This window comes from Chelonia mydas, chromosome 1 (genome assembly GCF_015237465.2).
Source record: "Chelonia mydas isolate rCheMyd1 chromosome 1, rCheMyd1.pri.v2, whole genome shotgun sequence".
NCBI classification, from domain to species: domain Eukaryota; kingdom Metazoa; phylum Chordata; order Testudines; family Cheloniidae; genus Chelonia; species Chelonia mydas.
This window is the reverse complement of record NC_057849.1, coordinates 196,582,560-196,600,720: the sequence shown is the minus strand read 5'-3', so window position 1 is coordinate 196,600,720 and position 18,161 is coordinate 196,582,560. Positions and strand designations below refer to the sequence as shown.

General features: G+C 49.3%; 1 protein-coding gene across 2 annotated transcripts in view; it reads left to right on the top strand.

Moving 5' to 3' along the window:
- Positions 1 to 18,161, top strand: part of CFAP44 (cilia and flagella associated protein 44) — an 86,950-nt gene that overhangs the window by 36,231 nt on the left and 32,558 nt on the right. For both annotated transcript variants that reach the window (XM_043538653.1, XM_027824545.3), the window contains exons 19-23: positions 3,155 to 3,307; positions 5,128 to 5,349; positions 5,933 to 6,078; positions 7,241 to 7,511; positions 10,790 to 10,845. In XM_043538653.1, the coding sequence (XP_043394588.1) occupies positions 3,155 to 3,307; positions 5,128 to 5,349; positions 5,933 to 6,078; positions 7,241 to 7,511; positions 10,790 to 10,845 (848 nt within the window). The remainder of the gene's footprint in view (positions 1 to 3,154; positions 3,308 to 5,127; positions 5,350 to 5,932; positions 6,079 to 7,240; positions 7,512 to 10,789; positions 10,846 to 18,161) is intronic.

Sequence of the window (18,161 nt, the reverse complement as noted above, 5' to 3'; positions counted from 1 at the left end):
AGACTAGACCTGGCCTAAATAACCGTGGGAAGTAGCTCATAGCTGCCCTCTTGGATTCATTCTATGATGGCAAACTGCTCCCTGTTTACCTGACAAGCACCAGTATGTCTTCTCCCTCTGGCTTGTCAGGCTCTTCTGATTGTCCTCCTGCCCAGCAGCGACAAATATCTATCCTAACCTTGCAGCTAGGTGCAGAAACCCTCTAACGGTGTGTTTATTTGCATGTATAATTTCTAGGTTATAACTGTCAAATGTATCTTCATTTTTCTCACTTTAATATAAGCGAAGAAGATTAAAAGATGAACATTTAATTAATGGAACCTTTAGCTGCAGATTTTACGTGCACAAAAGCAATGTAATTCTAAGTTCTGATTCCCACAGCAACTGCAACTAGCTCCCTTTGCACATATTAGGGCTGGGTGAATTACTTCAGATAAAATAAAGACCTCCCGCCCCATCCCCGAGGCCTCCTTTGGGGAAAAACACCTATATGCAAACATGACTTTTATTGCAATTTAAAAAGTTTGGATAATTCTTCCTCCTACCTCAGTTATTCCTCTGACACTGGCATTTCAGGGATCTAGCAGGGACCAGAAATCCTGTAAGATAGCTGGAGGTTTTTTCCCCCCAAGATTTCCATCCCAGTCTTAAAGACATAAGAGATATGTATAGTACCGATAAAGCACCTAAACTTTCAGTTGCTTATTCAAACAAAACCTCTGACACAAGCTTTTGGTTCAGACCCATCTGTGACCGGAGTCCTGGGGGAGCCAGCTGAGGTCACTCAATTAGGGTGAACTGCAAAGAATGGGGCTGACAATCCCCAAAGCTGGTGGATATTCCAATACTTAGATATATCAAGCCAGCACAAAACAGCTTCTTTACTACCTCACCAGTTGCCCAGAAGCCAACAACACAGTTCCCTTAAAGTAACCCAGCCTCAGGCCTCCACCCAGACAGCCAAGTCAGATATGATGAGGATTACTGAAAATCTTGTTCATCATATAAAAGATTCTACCAATCCCAAAGGATTGGACACATTACCCACCAGGTTAATGAATAACTCAGATCTTACCCAAATACACACTTATAGACAATTCTTATTAACTAAACTAAGATTTATTAAAAAAAAGAAAAGAGAGTGTATTGGTTAAAATATCTTTGTACAAACAGATATGAATAAAGTTCTTAGGTCAGTTTCGTAGTAGAGATGGTGAGCTCGGTAGTTGCAAAGAGTTCTTTTAGAATTTAATCCAATGTCCAATATCATATTCAGGGTGTTCCAGCTTAGAACTGGGATCTCAATCTTGCGACTCAAAATTCCCCTGGTAAAGCTTAAGCAGATCTGAGATAAAAGGGACTGGGACCCAAACATCTTTTATACAATTCAGGCCTCCTTTGACAGGCTGGAGTCCCTCAGTGAACAATAGACCCTCATTTCCTAATTATCGCCCGGTAGTTATTCATACAGATTAACATAAGGCAACTGCCTGTTTTCCCACCATTTGCAGATGATATGCTATACATTTCAAAGAGACATGAATACAGCAACATCCTATGTTTACAGTTCATTTAAATGTTAAGATGTTCTTTTGATCTCTGAATTAACAGAATACAGCAGGGATTGGCAACCTTTGGCACGCGGCCTGCAAGGGTGAGCCCCCTGGCGGGCCGGGCCGGTTTGTTTACCTGCCACATCTGATTATGGCTCCCACTAGCCGCAGTTCACTGCTCCAGGCCAATGGGGGCTGCAGAAAGCGGCAGCCAGCACATCCCTGGGCCCACGCTGCTTCCCGCAGCCCCCATTGGCCTGGAGCAGCAAACTGCAGCCAGTCGGAGCCGCAATCGGCGAAACCTGTGGACGCGGCAGGTAAACAACCCAGCCCAGCCTGCCAGGGGGCTTACCCTGGCGGGCCACATGGCAAACATTGCCAATCCCTGGTATACAGCATAGACAGGAACTGTTTGATTACATTGTTGACCACTACCAATATATATGTAAATACACAAAAACACAAACATTATCTCCCCATATGTCTTTAAGGGCTGAATCTGAGTCATTTATCCTGCAGGATGCTTAACCCTTTCTGGTCATTCGTCACACCATCTTTCAAAGAAGCCAAACGCACAAGGTGTGAATGTTTCCCCATCTTCCCTGAGCACTTCCTTGCAGCAGGGCACCCTAACACCTGGTCTTCAGTCCCACTTCCATTCTCAGGCTCCTAAGGACTTCCCCCACACAGTCTCTCTTGCCTCAGTAATACCCTGCCTTGGGGCTGGCTTATTACAAAAACATAGAGCAAATAATCCATAACAGAAGTCCCAAAACATAGTCCCTTTATCACCCCCAGTGCATCTAGTTCTTATAACCCCACAACAGCTAGTCCATCAACATAGCACATACCATACTCTGGCATCCTCCACCACCGTTGGGCTCTACGTCTGTCCTCTCCTTGCCTTCTGCCAGGATAGCCACCCAAGCCCTTACAGGTCAAGTGCATCTCCACTCTTCCTAGCAGAATGACACCCTCATCCCCCAAACCATCTGCTGGGAGTTCATCCTCACCAGTGGACTATCCATTGCTTCCCCTGTTCTGTTAACCTCCCATCTCAGACAGGCAAGCAGGTAGGTACTTCCACTGTTCCCAACTTCAGCCCTTTCTGGTCCTCAGCTCCAGTTCTCTGGCTTGGAAGTCAGCATACAATGCCCTCTGCTGCTCTTCTGCCTTTAACTCTCTGGTCCTGCCTCTCTGCCTTTGGGAGGTCAGCTAGCAAACCCCCCCCCCCCCCCCAGCGTCCCTACAAGCCTCCTCCCTCTCTAATTCTCCCTGATCCTTTATAGCACCAGGTGCTGTTCTGTCTTTTTAATTGGCCAGTTGGGAGCACCTGTACTTGCACAGAGGAACTGGACCTGCTTCATTTAAAGGGGCAAGCCTCCTTGTGACACTAAACATCATCATGCTGCTCTCAGTCTAAAATGATATTCTCTGATTTCTGGTGGTGATGCGTCTATTGAAATAATCACATAAAATAAATGTTGACTGGGGTGCCTTTGACTTTGTGGCTTAACAACTTCTGACCTTTAGCTTTACTCTGCCTCTCTCCCAGTTCCATATGTCTGTCTAATGGTTGTGTTCTATGTGCTGTTCTACAGGCAGAGAGCATGCTGCTTGTGCTCTGTGAAAATGGCTTTGCTCTTCAGGTTCCTGCACCCATCCTTGGAGAACAGGACACAGTATCCACCTATGAGATCAATGACCTGCCCACACAGTATTTCCATTTCTGCAGCATTAAATCCCGGATCAAGGTAAAGAACTGTCCTGTGGGGAATTAAATTCTCATACCTCAGTTACCAGTATCCCTAGAGTGCAAAACTACTCCACTCAAGTTGCTAGTCTGTGTAGTGCTGAATGCAGGGTTCTAGCTGAGCCATTCATAAGGAATGACCAGGCACAGACCACTCCTGGCTTTGCGTCATCAATTGGAAAATATATGTTGAACACTAATTCATGGAAATAAAAAGTGGAGCTGAGGAATAACATAGCTTATAATGCATGTATATTATAGGATTATACTAGTGGTAGCAGAGTTAAAGTTAATATGTCACTTCCATTCTAAAAATATATTTTTTGTCTTTTAGTTTTCAGAAAAATTATCCTTACAGCTGTAATTTCTCATGCTTGATCCCAGCCTCAAAGGAAATTCTTTTAAACAGTTTCATAAACATGCATTTGGTCACTTTTGAGTTAATCAAACATGAAAAATGGTTATTTTTCACCAGTTAAATTTTTCTGATACTTTTTTTGTGTGCTGTGATAACTGTAAATGGACTACTCTTATAAAAAAAAGAAGTCAGCATTGCATTTATGTATTCCTCAATGAGGACTCGCTCCTTTGAAGACATGTGTGACCAAATTCACTGCTGGTATAAATATGGGCAACACCTTAGATAGCACTGGCGTTACACACTCTTTCACCAGTGGGTATTTTAGGAAATTGAAAAGCACTCAGTGGCAGGCTCAGGATTAGAACACTGATTACCTGACTCTAAGCATCAGTGCTCAGTCTAGCACCTCACAGCTGCCTCTCTTGCGTGATGGCTCTTCCATTCTCAACCATATTTTCAAAGAGTTATAACTACTACCTCGATGTTTTGTTAAAGATCTGGCAAAGCCCCAGCATACACAGTGGCCAGGAGGAATTCAGTACTCAGGAAGAAGAGATGTCTTTGGCTACCTTACAAAGCTAATATGTCCCTGGGAAAAGATAGTGTGATATTTGACACTTATTTATGCTAAGATAAGTTTTAATAAAATGAAGATTTTAAAGATTGTATAAATTGGCAATGGCAGTACTCCTCAATTCAGTGCTCAGAAGGAAGGTCATTACAAACATTTTGTTTTCACTTTAAACTTATGTTTGAGCACAAACAATGCAATGCCACATGGGAATCTGAATTCAAGTCTCCAGCATGGTCGCTTTTACTTTTGGGCAAGTAAAGGACAGAGTTTGGGGGCACTGCAGAAGTAGTGTGTCCAGTCCATGAGTTGATAGAGAACCTCCCATTGCAGTCAAGCAAATCCTCTGGCTAACACAAGGATTGATTGGCTTGGGAAAAGCTGCATTTAGCATGTCTCTGGTGGAGGGTGCTTGCTGTTTTGTTAGTCCTTGGAGGCAGAATATAAGAGGAGGAGGGAATGTGGGGATTCAAATGAGGTATGATGGGGCTTGTCTACACAGGCCCTGCAGTGCGGACTACGGGAGTCTGAATTGCTGAGTGCATCAAAGTGTTGTGCTGTAACTACTCCATGTAGTCCCTGCTAGCTTGAACTAAAAGGTACCTAGTTTGTGTTAATGCAGTCGCATTTCAAAAAGGACTATGTTAACGAGAAACATGTACCTTTTAGTTCATGCTAGTAGGGCAGGTATGGGCAGTTGCAGCACAACATTTTAGTGTGTGCTGCATTTCACACCCCCATAGTCTGCACTGTGGGGTTGTGTAGACACGCCTGATCTCTGCTTAGTTGTGAGGAATACTTCCCTAATTTCTAGCATTTTTATCATGAGATCCTTTCAGTCAATGGTGCATTGGTTTCATGACTCATTTTTCACTGCGTTCTGTAACAGAGGGAAGAGGAGATTGAGCGCAGAGAGAAAAAGAAACAGGAGGAGGAGAAGGCAAGGTTGCAGTGGATAAAGAAACAGCAGGAGATGGGAATTGAGATAGAAGAAGAGCCAGAGGCAGAGCCTAAGAAAGAGGAGCCACTGCCACCCATCTATATCCCACAGGAGCCCAGCCCCATTATCTGCGGGTTTTATTCAGCACCAGGGAAATTCTGGCTGTCTTTGGTAAATTAAATATTCTTTCATTTTTGATTTGAGAAAGGGATTGTTAAGTGTAGAGACAATAAGATTCATGGACTTGGGGATTAGATGGCATAGAGAAAGTATTTGGAATAAAAGTCTTTTGCCTCTAGGACACAAGCTCATATGTGCCCCATGCTTGAAGATATTCAAGTGCTCAAAGAAGACCAAGTGCTTGATGCGAGTGCTCAGAGGTCTTTGTGAAATGGTTTTACAGCGTCATTCCAGTTCACAACAAATGGAACTCTTTTTGGTGGTCTCCACAGAGAGGCCAAGGACTAAACTCTTTCCCCACTAGTAGATGGTGGTCCCTTGTGGTCATGACTGAGGCACATTGGTGGGACAGAGAGGAATGGCAAATGCTTGTAATTCCACTGATAATGGTGGACTTATTCTGTGGATAAACAGAGTTTCCAGGGGTTTTTAGTCTGGCATCTTTCACTTGCAATGAATTCATTTTTAAAAAGAAATTTAAGAAAAGAGCAATCATTCATGAAACCACATTTTCCTGGACACCTGAATCAGCATCCTTTCTTCATGTCTTCTTCATGGCCCTTGTCTTCTTTAGGGTGGCTATGACTCTGGGTACCTCTACCACTGTGCATTCTCCCCAGTTCATCATGAAATATCCCCTGAAAGCAGGCAAGATGAGCCCTTTGAGGTGATTCCTATGGAAAACACAGATGACAACCCAATCCAAAGGATCTCTTTCTGGTAAAAGAGCTTATGCACTATGACTTACTGTTTTGTACTAAACTGATGAACTGGACTCTGGAGATATCATGGTATATTCCGCTGTTTCTTTCCTTGTGTGGATCAATATCCACGTGCAAGAGTTCAAGAAGAGTTCTGCTCTATTCCCTGGTACCTAGTGTTAGTTGGTTACCAGCGTTAGGATTCCTGATTGGTAGGATTTGTGAGTACAGCTGTTTAAAATACATTATTGTTTCTTTTAAAAAATGTTCATGTTGAAAACGCCCACTTTTTTGAGCACTCAAAGCTCAATTGTGCCTTTAAGACACATCCCTGGATTGGGAAGTTCTCCCCAGGGGAAGCCCTGGGATGCTGCTACTTCCTATGGGGGTGCAGTCCACTACCTCGGTGCTTGCTTGGCCAGTGGGTAGGGGGATGGAGTCATGGCCTTACCTCCTTCCATCCCTTACCCCCTTTAGGGTGCTCTTTGCTCCCCAGGAGAGTATGGAGGGAGCAATCCCCACACTTCCATTGTACCAGGCCAGCAGCTTGAACTGGACATTATGTAGAGTGCACAAGCGGAGTGTCCTTGTGCTCTCCCCACCCCATGAGACCAGGCCTGATCTGACCCCAAGGAAGCCGTTTTAGGTTATAAAACCTGTAATTTACACCTGTCTTCTTCTCTCCTTCAATTGGGTGGAGTATGGGGAGGTGAAAGTCACCTCCCAACCCCGAACCAGGCTGTGTGGCAGCTGTGCAACCCCTCTTTAGCTGCTAATCCAGGCTGTGGGCAATAACCAATCTGCACCTGTTGTGCAGGATGTTGGAGCCCAATGGAGCCATGCAAATCCAGATCCAAAGCCCTCCCCAGCCCATACCTTGTCTACTCCATATTGATTTTCTCTGCCACCCCATGAGCCAATTCCGAAGCCAGTTCCATGATGTACAGGAGGTGCATGGACACTCTTGTGCGGTCACTTAGTTTGCCAACAGCCTTCATCTCTTGTGCAGGGCATAAGTGGTATGGGTGAAAGAACCTTGCTCCAGCCCTTCATACTTGGATGAATTTCACCCATTGTGTTAATTTAGCTTTTGTTCACAAGTGTCATTGGCTTTTTGCTGTTGCAACATTAACTGTTCTAGATCAGTACCTGGAATTGTTTAGCTTTTGATCGCTTTACAGCACCAGCAAGCTGTTGATGTTCTGTGGGATGAAGGATGGAGCAGTGCGAGTTTATCCTCTCCAGGACAAAGACCTGTCAGCAGACATGATGAACGGATACTGGTCCTTCAACATGCATGACAATGATTATGGCCAAATCCAGGATATCTACTCTAGTTATGATGACCGGTTCCTGGTTACCTGTGGAGCAGATAGCAACATCTTTACCTTCAATATCTTGTCTCCAGAGGACATTCAAAGAGAGCTAAAAGCAAAAGTGCCCTCTCCAAGAGTAAGTGACTGAATGAAGACATTCCCTAATTCTTCTGTATTGTGTTCTGGTGCATAGGTAAAAGCATTACAATTCATTCTCCAGGACATGTCTAAATCTATGAATACCAGAGTACCCTCTAGTGCTAAGTATTGCTGGGCCTGTTACTGCTTCTGTGCAAAAAACACCCAGGCTTTTCGCATTGTGGGTCATTCATGACAAAAACTGAGGGTTTTCAAAGCAATTTGTGAATCTGAGCCCACACAAAATGTCTGCTAATGTAATAGTAGTCTTTTTGTCTGTAATGCTCCTTTTCTTTTTCCTCTCAGTGCTTTTTTTCTTCCCTCTAAAAGTGTAAGTAAGGTCTGTTTATTCTGTTGATGTATATGGCATCCCTTAGTTAATCATCACCTCATGTGTTTGTGTGTTGAGAACAACAAAGACTTGACAGATTTTCTCTCTATTCTGTGCTTCTTTTTATTAAAGTGCAGTTCTACTCTGAATAGAGACTTAAAATATGGCATCATAAAGACCCTATATTTATTTTTTATTAGTGGCTTCTGTACCATAGTTGCTCAATTTGTAAGTAAAGAAGGAATTAATAAAAGCTTAATTAGTCACTGAAGTAACCAGATCTGACTTCAAAAGAAAGGGAGGTCTGTTCAGTAAAAAAGTGCTATCTCGACAGAATCATTTTTTGAGTAGATTGAACTTTAAAATATGTTTGTAAAAATCTGATGATCTCTAGAGCCCTGTGCGGGTACACAAATGTATATCTGCATCTGATCCGCTATCCGCAAAAATTATCTGCGGATATCCACATCCGCGCATGCGGATAGCCGCAGATATCTGCAGATTTGCAGGGCTCTACATTCGGGTCCAGACTGAGGCTCCGAGGCATCCCCCGTGCTGGAGCCCAGTCAGGAGAGCCGCATGGGCAGCTGTGGGAAGCCCACAGAGAGTCGTGGACTCTCCACCTGCCCTTGGCCGGGTGAGGAGCCTGGGGGGCAGGGACACAACCGGGGGCTGCTCTCAGCCCCCCATACCCCTGAACCGCAGGCAGGTGGAGGGTCCGCCGCAGCTCCCCGCAGCTCCCTGGCTGGGCTCTATGCTGGCCTGGCTGGGGAAAGGGAGGAGACCTGTGGAGTTGCCTGGGGGCTGCTTGGGCCCCCCACCCAGGGCAGGTAGAGGGTCTGTCGCGGCTCCCCACAGCTGCCTGCCTGGCTCTTACCGTGGCCATGCTCTGGCTCTGAGCTGTCCCCTGTCCAGCTGGAACCAGGTTGGGGAGAGCCACGTTAGCAGCTGTGGGGAGCCGCGGCGGACCATGCCCTGGTTGGGGGGGCCTGAGCAGCCCCCCACCCAGTGTCCCAGTACCCTGCCCAGGGCAGATGGAGGGACCCAGGCTCCCAACAGCTGCCAGCGCAGCTCTCCCCGACCTGGCTCTGGGCAAGACGGCAGCCCGGCCATGATAAGAGCTGGGCGGGCAGCTGTGCAGAACTGCAGCAGACCCTCCACCTGCCCTGGGCGGGGAGCCCAAGCAAACCCTGGCCCATGTCCCTGCCCTCCAGCCCCCGAGCCAAATGTCCCAGCCTCCCCACTTAGTGCCCCTGCTCCCCAGTTCCCCCTGCCCAGTGTCCCTGCCCACCAGTCCCTCTGCCCAGGGCAGGTGGAGAGACCCAGGCTCCCCACAGCTGCCAACGCGGCTCTCCCCAACCCGGCTCCAGCTGGGAGGGGGTTGCGGCTGGGAGCTGCAGCCTGGCCACAGTAAGAGCCAGGCAGGCAGCTGTGGGGAGCCATGGCGGAACCTCCACCTGCCCTGGGTGGGGGGCCTGAGCAGCCCCCCATCCAGTGTCCCTGTTCCCCAGGACCCCCCGCCCAGGGCAGGTGGAGGATCCGTTTCGTGGTTCCTCACAGCTGCCCGCCTGGCTCTTACCGTCAGAGCCTTGCACGGATACAAAATTTGTATCTGCATCCACGCTTCTATCCGCAGAAATGGTCCACGGATATAAAGTGGATACCCGTGGATTTGCAGGGCTCTAATGATCTTTATAACATCTGTCATAAATATAAAGGGAAGGGTAAACCCCTTTAAAATCCCTCCTGGCCAGAGGAAAAATCCTCTCACCTGTAAAGGGTTAAGAAGCTAAAGGTAACCTCGCTGGCACCTGACCAAAATGACCAATGAGGAGACAAGACACTTTCAAAAGCTGGGAGGAGGGAGAGAAACAAAGGTTCTGTGTCTGTCTGTATGCTGCTTTTGCCGGGGATAGACCAGGAATGGAGTCTTAGAACTTTAGTAAGTAATCTAGCTAGGTATGTGTTAGATTATGATTTCTTTAAATGGCTGAGAAAAGAACTGTGCTGAATAGAATGACTATTCCTGTCTGTGCGTCTTTTTTGTAACTTAAGGTTTTGCCTAGAGGGATTCTCTATGTTTTGAATCTAATTACCCTGTAAGGTATCTACCATCCTGATTTTACAGAGGTGATTTCTTTACTTCTATTAAAAGTCTTCTTGTAAGAAAACTGAATGCTTTTTCATTGTTCTCAGATCCAAGGTTTGGGTCTGTGGTCACCTATGCAAATTGGTGAGGATTTTTACCAAACCTTCCCCAGGAAGTGGGGTGCAAGGGTTGGGAGGATTTGGGGGGGAAGACGTGTCCAAACTACGTTTCCCAGTAAACCCAGTTAGACTTTGGTGGTGGCAGTGGAGATCCAGGGTCAAAGGATAAAATTAATTTGTACCTTGGGGAAGTTTTAACCTAAGCTGGTGAAAGTAAGCTTAGGAGGTTTTCATGCAGGTCCCCACATCTGTACCCTAGAGTTCAGAGTGGGGGAGGAACCTTGACAACATCATTTCCATAGTCTAGGTTGACAGCATTGCTTTATGTCCATCTTAAAAGTGCTATTTCTTATCAAAGTAACTCTTCAGGGAGTGTCTATTCTAGTTTTAGTCAGATGGAAGAGTTTTCAAATTTTGTAGCTACCTTTAGACATAAATGGGATTCATAGTGGGCCAAACTCAAATCCACTGAAGTTAATTGAGTTACATCATGGATCAGTTTGGCCCCATATGTTCATTGGTAAGTATTGCAGTCGCCCGTTTTTGCCTAGGAACCATTAGAACCTGATATTTAGTGACCCTGTAGTGTCATTCATCATGAAGGTTTCATCTGGCTTTACAAACATCACTTGATTTGTGAGGAGCAGTGTGGGGTTCTTCCTTAATTTGTGGAACAGCCTCATGAGCCATTGAGTGTCATTCCTTGTTTACACAAAGATTATATTTTTGCTTCACAGGGAGATCTTGAAAAGGAGAAAACTGCAGAAGATATTGAGGATCCTAGTGCCTACAGGTAAGGCACGATTGATGAAAGTAAGAAAGGCTGCGCTTGCTGGTAGCTCTGCCTCCAGGTCATGTGGCCCAGCTGTTTTGCCTTTTTAAAGAAGGCAGTAGCTCACTACAAAGTTGGGCCATTGTCTCAAGACACACGGGGCCTTCGATGCCTATGCAGCCTTTATGCAGACATCCATCTCATCCACCTGTTTTTGTAGCATGATGTTCTGACATCATTATTTAACATATATTGTGACAAAGTTCCTGCTCTACCTTGGTGGGTTTTGCGCTTATTGGTGGATTTGCTCACCTTGGAGCTTCACGGCAGCCCTCAGCTTGGCCGTTTTTCTGAACCCACAGTCCGACTCCTCCTGTGTCTGACCAGGAGTTGGGAGGATTTGGGGGGAACCCGGACCTGCCCTCTACTCCAGGTTCCAGCCCAGGGCCCTGTGGAATGTAGCTGTCTAGAGTGCCTCCTGGAACAGCTGTGTGACAGCTACAACTCCCTGGGCTACTTCACCATGGCCTCCTCCCAACTTTATCCTCCCCATAGGACCTTCCTCCTGGTGTCTGATAATGCTTGTACACCTCAGTCCTCCAACAGTCCGCGTTCTCACTCTCAGCTCCTAGTGCCTCTTGCTCCCAGCTCCTCACACGCACACCACAAACTGAAGTGAGCTCCTTTTTAAAACCTAGGTGCCCTGATTAGCCTGCCTTAATTGATTCTAGCAGCTTCTTGATTGGCTGCAGGTGTTCTAATCAGCCTGTCTTAATTGTCTCCAGAAGGTTCCTGATTGTTCTGGAACCTTCCCTCTTACCTTACCCAGGGAAAAGGGACCCACTTAGCTTGCTCTCCTGCTGCAGCCCTCTGGCCTGGGCTTTCCTTGCTTTTTGCCCCTGCTTTCAGCTTCCCCCCCGACCAGGCCAGATGCTCTCCCCCCTTTCTTTTCCTTTTGTTGTTTTTTTTTTCTTTCTCCACTGTTGCTAGAGTGCTGGCCGGCTGCTGGCCACCTGCCAGCCGGCTGTTAGCCCTCCGCCCTCCCCCGGCCCGCCCGCCCTCGGACGCTGCTGCCGCTCCAGCTGAACCACCCCCCCCCCTGAGAGAGGGGGAGCCTGCTGGCCCGCTTCCCCGGAGCCGGGGAGTGGAAGGACCCAGCCCCCAGACCCAGCCGCTTGCTGTTTGTCTGCTGACCCATCTCCGGTTGAGAGGAATCTTATCACTTGCTTCGGCATTTCTGGAACGCAAAAAAGAAAACCCGGAACAGACAGAGAAACAGCCGTCTACCAGAGGAACACCACCCGGGAAACTTACAAATCGCCGTGGAGGGGGCCCAAGACTGAGTAACTTTCGAACTGTGCTCTTGTGTAGGGGGAGGCCTTGACTGTGTCGTGACTGTGTTTGTAGGGACACAGGGGGTGTGGCATGGAGCTGCCCCCCGATCCATCTGTGTCCTCCCAATCCCCACACTACCATCTTCACAACTGCCTCCTCCACCGTCATTGCTGGCTGTTTAACATCTGCCTCTGGACTTAACTGCTCGCCCTGATTCCACCATGTGGGCCAGAAGCACCAGCCAACCAAACAGGACTCTCTGGACAAGTGTACGGTGGTTCATGTGTCCCCGCCCCCCAACTGCCCATCCCACAGCCTGTCCCTTTTTACCTGACCCCAACTCCTGTTAACCACCTGCCATCGCCCCCGCTGGGGCATCGGCAATGGAGGGCACCGGGGTGACCTCCGCCGCTGCCATGCCCACCGCCTCCCCAGACTCTAGGGGAGCCCACCCAGCCAGCGGGAAAGGCCAGGGCAAGAAGAAGGGGAAGGGCCCCGCTAAAACCACCAGGCCCTCCGTTGCAGGGGCCACCCCCACTGCTGCGGCCCCGCCACCGACCACGGCGTCCCTCCCTGCTGCCCCCTTCACCAGCTCTGCCGGTATCCCTCCCTCACCCCCCAGGATGGCGCCTCGTCATCTCTCCCGCCCACCGCCTCCGCCATCATCAACAGCGGCCAGGGCCCCTTCCCCAACGTGACAAGGAAGCACGGTGTCCGATGCCTCCTGGTGCCCGCCTCACCCCACGTGGAGACCTACGTGCGGGCGTTGGCGAGGGTGGTGGGGCCCTTGTCCATTATGGTGGCCTCCAAAATGTATGGGAAGGTTGTCTTCTTCTTAGCATCGGAGGCTGCCGCCCAGGAGGCGGTGGAGAGGGGCCTGGCGGTGGCGGGGGTGTTTGTCCCCCTAGAGCCGCTAGAGGACCTGGGCGTCCGCCTGGTCCTGACCTCTGTCCCTCCTTTTCTCCCCAATGCTGCCCTGCTACCCGCCCTTTCCACCCTGGGGAAACCTGTTTCTGTCATCAGCCCTCTCCCGTTGGGCTGCAAGGACCCCACCCTCCGTCACATCTTTTCCTTCCTCCAGCAAGTGCAGCTTCTACTGCCATCGGCGGCGCGTGTTGGAGAGGCGCTCTAGGGGTCCTTCCTAGTCCCCCACCAGGGGGCCCATTACCGGGTGTGTTTCTCCACGGGGGAAGCCCAGTGCTACCTCTGTCGGGCGTCAGGGCATGTCTGGAGGGACTGCCCCTTAGCCCGGCAAGGAGGGGCATCTGGGATCCCTGAGACCCGGCAGGACATCGGCCCCGTCATTGCCGACGCCCCTCGCTGCCCGATACCCGAACCTGCCCCCCCTCCTCTTCGGACCACTACTTCAGCGAACCAGCTGAGCAGCGGGGACAGCAGAGCAGCTCACAGCAGGAGTTTGCCTGGGACTGGTAAGTATCCGAGTGTGTGTGTTTGCTTGCTGAGGAAGTATCTGAGCGTGTGTTTGCTGGGAGGGCAGGGAGAGAGCCTGAGTGAGTGTCTGATTGGCCTGCAGGGGGCGGGCATTAGGGTGTCTGTGTGTTTGCGTCAGGGAAGCCTGGCTGTTTAAAAATAGCCAGAGCCTCGCGAACCAGCTGAGCGGCAGCGAACCAGCTGAGCAGCGGGGACAGCAGAGCAGCTCACAGCAGGAGTTTGCCTGGGAGTTCGCCTGCAGTGAGCCTAGTGAGGCTTACATCTTGCCAACGTCTCTGAGGAAGCTCATAGTAGGTAGGTGATATGGAAGGGGGGGGTTCAGCTGTTGTGACCTGCACTGGATGTGCCATGTTTGTCTTTCTTCCACAGGACAGAAGCGACTTTGTCTGTACAAAGTGCAAGCTGGTCTCCATATTGGAAGAGAAGATTGAAGGTCTGGAGCAACAGGTAACGACCCTGCGTTGTATACGAGAGACTGAGGATTTTCTGGACAAAACTCAGGGTAGGCTTCTAGGGGCACAAAGCTCTAAAGATATAGAGCAGGTTGCACAGAGGAGCCAAGAGGCCAGTGAAGAAGCTTGGCAACATGTGACCTCCAGAAGAGGTAAGCGGAATGTCCGGGTTCCAGTAACACAGACACAGGTAACTAACCGCTTTCATGTTCTCTCCACAGGTACCATTGCGGAGAGTGGACCAGATGATATGTCTGGGGGGAGAAAGCAGAAGGAGACTCCGCTGGTTGGAAGGCATGAGATGCGATGTCCTGAGGTTGGGGGTTCCACGACCACCACTCCCAAGAGGAGAAGGCGGGTGGTGGTGGTCGGGGACTCTCTCCTCCGGGGGACTGAGTCATCTATCTGCCGCCCTGACCGGGAAAACCGAGAAGTCTGCTGCTTGCCAGGGGCTAAGATTCGCGATGTGACGGAGAGACTGCCGAGACTCATCAAGCCCTCGGATCGCTACCCCTTCCTGCTTCTCCACGTGGGCACCAATGATACTGCCAAGAATGACCTTGAGCGGATCACTGCGGACTACGTGGCTCTGGGAAGAAGGATAAAGGAGTTGGAGGCGCAAGTGGTGTTCTCGTCCATCCTCCCCGTGGAAGGAAAAGGCCTGGGTAGGGACCGTCGAATCGTGGAAGTCAACGAATGGCTACGCAGGTGGTGTCGGAGAGAAGGCTTTGGATTCTTTGACCATGGGATGGTGTTCCATGAAGGAGGAGTGCTGGGCAGAGACGGGCTCCATCTTACGAAGAGAGGGAAGAGCATCTTTGCCAGCAGGCTGGCTAACCTAGTGAGGAGGGCTTTAAACTAGGTTCACCGGGGGACGGAGACCAAAGCCCTGAGGTAAGTGGGAAAGCGGGATACCGGGAGGAAGCACAGGCAGGAATGTCTGTGAGGGGAGGGCTCCTGCCTCATACTGGGAATGAGGGGCGATCAACAGGTTATCTCAAGTGCTTATATACAAATGCACAAAGCCTTGGAAACAAGCAGGGAGAACTGGAGGTCCTGGTGATGTCAAGGAACTATGACGTGATTGGAATAACAGAGACTTGGTGGGATAACTCACATGACTGGAGTACAGTCATGGATGGTTATAAACTGTTTAGGAAGGACAGGCAGGGCAGAAAAGGTGGGGGAGTAGCACTGTATGTAAGGGAGCAGTATGACTGCTCAGAGCTCCGGTACGAAACTGTGGAAAAACCTGAGTGTCTCTGGATTAAGTTTAGAAGTGTGTGCAACAAGAGTGATGTAGTGGTGGGAGTCTGCTATAGACCACCGGACCAGGGGGATGAGGTGGATGAGGCTTTCTTCCGGCAACTCACGGAAGCTACTAGATCGCATGCCCTGATTCTCATGGGTGACTTTAATTTTCCTGATATCTGCTGGGAGAGCAATACAGCGGTGCATAGACAATCCAGGAAGTTTTTGGAAAGCGTAGGGGACAATTTCCTGGTGCAAGTGCTAGGGGAGCCAACTAGGGGGGGCGCTTTTCTTGACCTGCTGCTCACAAACCGGGTAGAATTAGTGGGGGAAGCAAAAGTGGATGGGAATCTGGGAGGCAGTCACCATGAGTTGGTTGAGTTCAGGATCCTGACGCAGGGAAGAAAGGTAAGCAGCAGGATACGGACCCTGGACTTCAGGAAAGCAGACTTTGACTCCCTCAGGGAACAGATGGCCAGGATCCCCTGGGGGACTAACATGAAGGGGAAGGGAGTCCAGGAGAGCTGGCTGTATTTCAAGGAATCCCTGTTGAGGTTACAGGGACAAACCATCCCGATGAGTCGAAAGAATAGTAAATATGGCAGGCGACCAGCTTGGCTTAATGGTGAAATCCTAGCGGATCTTAAACATAAAAAAGAAGCTTACAAGAAGTGGAAGATTGGACATATGACCAGGGAAGAGTATAAAAATATTGCTCGGGCATGTAGGAAAGATATCAGGAGGGCCAAATCGCACCTGGAGCTGCAGCTAGCAAGAGATGTCAAGAGTAACAAGAAGGGTTTCTTCAGGTATGTTGGCAACAAGAAGAAAGCCAAGGAAAGTGTGGGCCCCTTACTGAATGAGGGAGGCAACCTAGTGACAGAGGATGTGGAAAAAGCTAATGTACTCAATACTTTTTTTGCCTCTGTCTTCACTAACAAGGTCAGCTCCCAGACTGCTGCGCTGGGCATCACAAAATGGGGAAGAGATGGCCAGCCCTCTGTAGAGATAGAGGTGGTTAGGGACTATTTAGAAAAGCTGGACGTACACAAGTCCATGGGGCCGGACGAATTGCATCCGAGAGTGCTGAAGGAATTGGCGGCTGTGATTGCAGAGCCCTTGGCCATTATCTTTGAAAACTCATGGCGAACGGGGGAAGTCCCGGATGACTGGAAAAAGGCTAATGTAGTGCCCATCTTTAAAAAAGGGAAGAAGGAGGATCCTGGGAACTACAGGCCAGTCAGCCTCACCTCAGTCCCTGGAAAAATCATGGAGCAGGTCCTCAAAGAATCAATCCTGAAGCACTTAGAGGAGAGGAAAGTGATCAGGAACAGTCAGCATGGATTCACCAAGGGAAGGTCATGCCTGACTAATCTAATCGCCTTTTATGATGAGATTACTGGTTCTGTGGATGAAGGGAAAGCAGTGGATGTATTGTTTCTTGACTTTAGCAAAGCTTTTGACACGGTCTCCCACAGCATTCTTGTCAGCAAGTTAAGGAAGTATGGGCTGGATGAATGCACTATAAGGTGGGTAGAAAGCTGGCTAGATTGTCGGGCTCAACGGGTAGTGATCAATGGCTCCATGTCTAGTTGGCAGCCGGTGTCAAGTGGAGTGCCCCAGGGGTCGGTCCTGGGGCCGGTTTTGTTCAATATCTTCATAAATGATCTGGAGGATGGTGTGGATTGCACTCTCAGCAAATTTGCGGATGATACTAAACTGGGAGGAGTGGTAGATACGCTGGAGGGGAGGGATAGGATACAGAAGGACCTAGACAAATTGGAGGATTGGGCCAAAAGAAATCTGATGAGGTTCAATAAGGATAAGTGCAGGGTCCTGCACTTAGGATGGAAGAATCCAATGCACCGCTACAGACTAGGGACCGAATGGCTAGGCAGCAGTTCTGCGGAAAAGGACCTAGGGGTGACAGTGGACGAGAAGCTGGATATGAGTCAGCAGTGTGCCCTTGTTGCCAAGAAGGCCAATGGCATTTTGGGATGTATAAGTAGGGGCATAGCGAGCAGATCGAGGGACGTGATCGTTCCCCTCTATTCGACACTGGTGAGGCCTCATCTGGAGTACTGTGTCCAGTTTTGGGCCCCACACTACAAGAAGGATGTGGATAAATTGGAAAGAGTCCAGCGAAGGGCAACAAAAATGATTAGGGGTCTAGAGCACATGACTTATGAGGAGAGGCTGAGGGAGCTGGGATTGTTTAGTCTGCAGAAGAGAAGAATGAGGGGGGATTTGATAGCTGCTTTCAACTACCTGAAAGGGGGTTCCAAAGAGGATGGCTCTAGACTGTTCTCAATGGTAGCAGATGACAGAACGAGGAGTAATGGTCTCAAGTTGCAATGGGGGAGGTTTAGATTGGATATTAGGAAAAACTTTTTCACTAAGAGGGTGGTGAAACACTGGAATGCGTTACCTAGGGAGGTGGTAGAATCTCCTTCCTTAGAGGTTTTTAAGGTCAGGCTTGACAAAGCCCTGGCTGGGATGATTTAACTGGGACTTGGTCCTGCTTTGAGCAGGGGGTTGGACTAGATGACCTTCTGGGGTCCCTTCCAACCCTGATATTCTATGATTCTATGATTCTCCCGCTCAGGCCCAAGGGGCACCTCCCCTACAACGCCCAGACGAGCGGGAGAGCCCCGCCCTCGCTTTTGACAATCTGGCGGGGCCTATGGAGGAGGGTGTGGCAGAGATACCACCAGGCATGGGAGAGAGCCTGCCCCAGGGAAAATCCTCCCTCCCTTATGCCGCCCCACTGTCCCCACCAAAAGTCCCTGAGCCATTGCCTTTACCCCCTGACACGACCCCTGCTAACCAGCCTCCAGATGATGCCAT